Here is a 2499-nt window from a genome sequence, read left to right as displayed (position 1 = left end):
TAAACCCCTGCCCCAGTCTCTGGCTAGCAAACTGTGTGCCTGTGACTTGGTGTACCACTAACCCGTTGAAGAGTGAGGTCTTTTGGAATGCCTCTTTTTTCAGTGTTCTAGAACTCTTTCTTTCTTTCAACTGCCTGTAGCGATTGTGACATCAGCATTAGAACGTTCAGTTAAGAACGTATTTGTGATCTCACACCTTAGAGGGCTAAAAGAAATGAATGGAAAATTTCACACACTACAGACACAAAATGGTAACACTGTAGCAACATACCGTCCTGGGCGTTGGTCCATGTTGTCTGTGAGTGCTATACTGTACGCTGTAAATGTGTCATGTTCATAAATCCCTCCTCTCTTGCAGCTCCAGAAATCCTGAACTATGAGCCAATAAGCACTGCGACTGACATGTGGTAAGACGTGCACAAACCTCCATTTTACAGAGCCATCCGCGGGCCAAGCCCAGCCAATCACCTGTCACATTAGTCTGGCTTCGCTGCTTCTGATTGGTTGCCATTCATGCCTGTGCAACTGCGATTGGTTACCTGTTTGCTTAGTACACTAAAAATATTAATCTGAGCAAGCATTTTAAGTCTTAGATTTTTATATAATTTGACTCAATTCTGGATTTGCCAACGGGGTGAAAAACCTTCACTTGTCAAGCAAAGCAAACGGTAACTTAAAACAAGCTAATATGTGCTACTTGAGAGAAGAAAATTTGGGTTTAAGTCTCATTACACAACTAAAGCACTTTTGTAGCCCAGAGGTGGAGTCCAGGGGTCAGAAAGTAAAAGTCCTGCCATGATTTCCATCCAACCGTGAGCATGATTTCATTAATTAGCTCTACCTTTAGACTTTTACTTTCCGAACCGAAATTTACACCTCTGGTCAAATTATATTTTTTGTTTTGCAGTGTAAGACATTGTTTCCATGGTTACTTGGCAGGAGCATCGGAGTGCTGGCGTACGTGATGCTGACGGGCGCCTCCCCGTTCCTGGGAGACGACAAGCAGGAGACGTTCCTCAACATCTCCCAGATCAACGTCAGCTACGCCGAGGAGGAGCTGGACGGTCTCGGGGAGCCGCCAATCAACTTCATCAAGTCCCTCCTCCTCAAAGACCCGCGGTGAGCTGTGCACTCATTATTACATTACATTACACGACTGGCAGACGCTCCTATCCAGAGCGACGTACAGTTGATGAGACTAAGCAGGAGACAGTCCTCCCCTGGAGCAATGCAGGGTTAAGGGCCTTGCTCAAGGGCCCAACGGCTGTGCGGATCTAATTCTGGGTACACCGAGGATCGAACCGTCGACCTTGCGGGTCCCAGTCATTTACCTTAACCACTACGCTACAGGCCGCATTTTATTATCTCATTATCTGAACCAGGCAGGTGAAGTCATTAGTGAAATCAGGTGGTGTAGCACACGGTAGGAGTAAATGCCTGCAGACACTGCGGCCCGCAGGACGTGGAGTTGAGAGGGGAGGGTCAGTAATGTAATCTCTATGGGCTGCTGGGGCCACCCCCCCACCCCCACCCCCCCTCAAAATGGAGTCCCAAGGCCAAAACAAATGTGAGATATTGTGGATTCAAAGGGCTCTAAGGGATTGAGGGAAAGGGTTTGGCTGGATACACTGAGCATTTGTGAATGTGTAGAGCTGGTTTAGTATGTAGTATGTAGTGTGCAGTGTGCAGTGTCCAGGCTCTTGGACCTGAGGAACAAGCCTGGGCTTTATTGGTTTTTCTGCATTTTCTCCCTTTGAAGAGTAGGTATTCTGGAATGCTTTTTTTAATGGCGTCTGGGGTGCAGGGTGGATCCTGAGTGTCTCCCTCTCTCCCCCCCTCCCAGGGCCCGTGCCACTGCCCAGGACTGCCTGAACCACCCCTGGCTCCTGCCCCAGGATGGGGAGATCCTGAGGAACCCCCGCCCACCCCTGCAGGAGGAGGAGGAGGAGGATGAGGAAGGTCTGGAGACGGAGGAGCTCATCGTGGTGGCCTCGTACACCCTGGGACCCTGCCGGCAGTCCGACCAGCAGGGCCTGGCCGTGGACCAGAAGGCCGTCTCAAAGCGCTTCAAATTCGAGGCATCCTTCGGCCCCCTGCAGGAGATCATCTTCTGAGTGTGGAGAGCCAGGGCCTCCTGTGGGCCTGTTCTTCAGACACACCTCACTGTCTCTACCCAGAGAGCCAGGGCCTCCTGTGGGCCTGTTCTTCAGACACACCTCACTGTCTCTACCCAGAGAGCCAGGGCCTCCAATGGACCTTCAGACACACCTCACTGTCTCTACCCAGAGAGCCAGGGCCTCCAATGGACCTTCAGACACACCTCACTATCTCTACTCAGAGAGCCAAACAGTGGGAGGCCACTCTCAGATCTCCCCCTTCAACACGCCTCACCATCGTAACTCAGAACAAGAACAAACCCGTCTCCTTAGCTTTTAAACGACCAGAGAGCCAGGGGCACAGATATGGGCCTGTTCTACAGACACACCTCACCTTCTCAAC

The 2499-nt window shown here is 50.8% G+C and overlaps 1 protein-coding gene across 1 annotated transcript in view; it reads left to right on the top strand.

Annotated features, from left to right (window-relative positions):
* Nucleotides 1–2499, top strand: part of LOC133137521 (serine/threonine-protein kinase 17A-like) — a 25026-nt gene extending 22527 nt beyond the window's left edge. The window contains exons 5-7 of the mRNA XM_061255843.1: nucleotides 359–407; nucleotides 940–1119; nucleotides 1844–2499. Of these exons, the coding sequence (XP_061111827.1) occupies nucleotides 359–407; nucleotides 940–1119; nucleotides 1844–2114 (500 nt within the window). The 3' untranslated portion in view covers nucleotides 2115–2499. The remainder of the gene's footprint in view (nucleotides 1–358; nucleotides 408–939; nucleotides 1120–1843) is intronic.

This window comes from Conger conger, chromosome 9 (assembly GCF_963514075.1).
Source record: "Conger conger chromosome 9, fConCon1.1, whole genome shotgun sequence".
Classification (NCBI taxonomy): Eukaryota; Metazoa; Chordata; class Actinopteri; order Anguilliformes; family Congridae; genus Conger; species Conger conger.
Note: the sequence above shows the minus strand (reverse complement) of the source record. Positions and strands in the feature narration are given on the sequence as shown.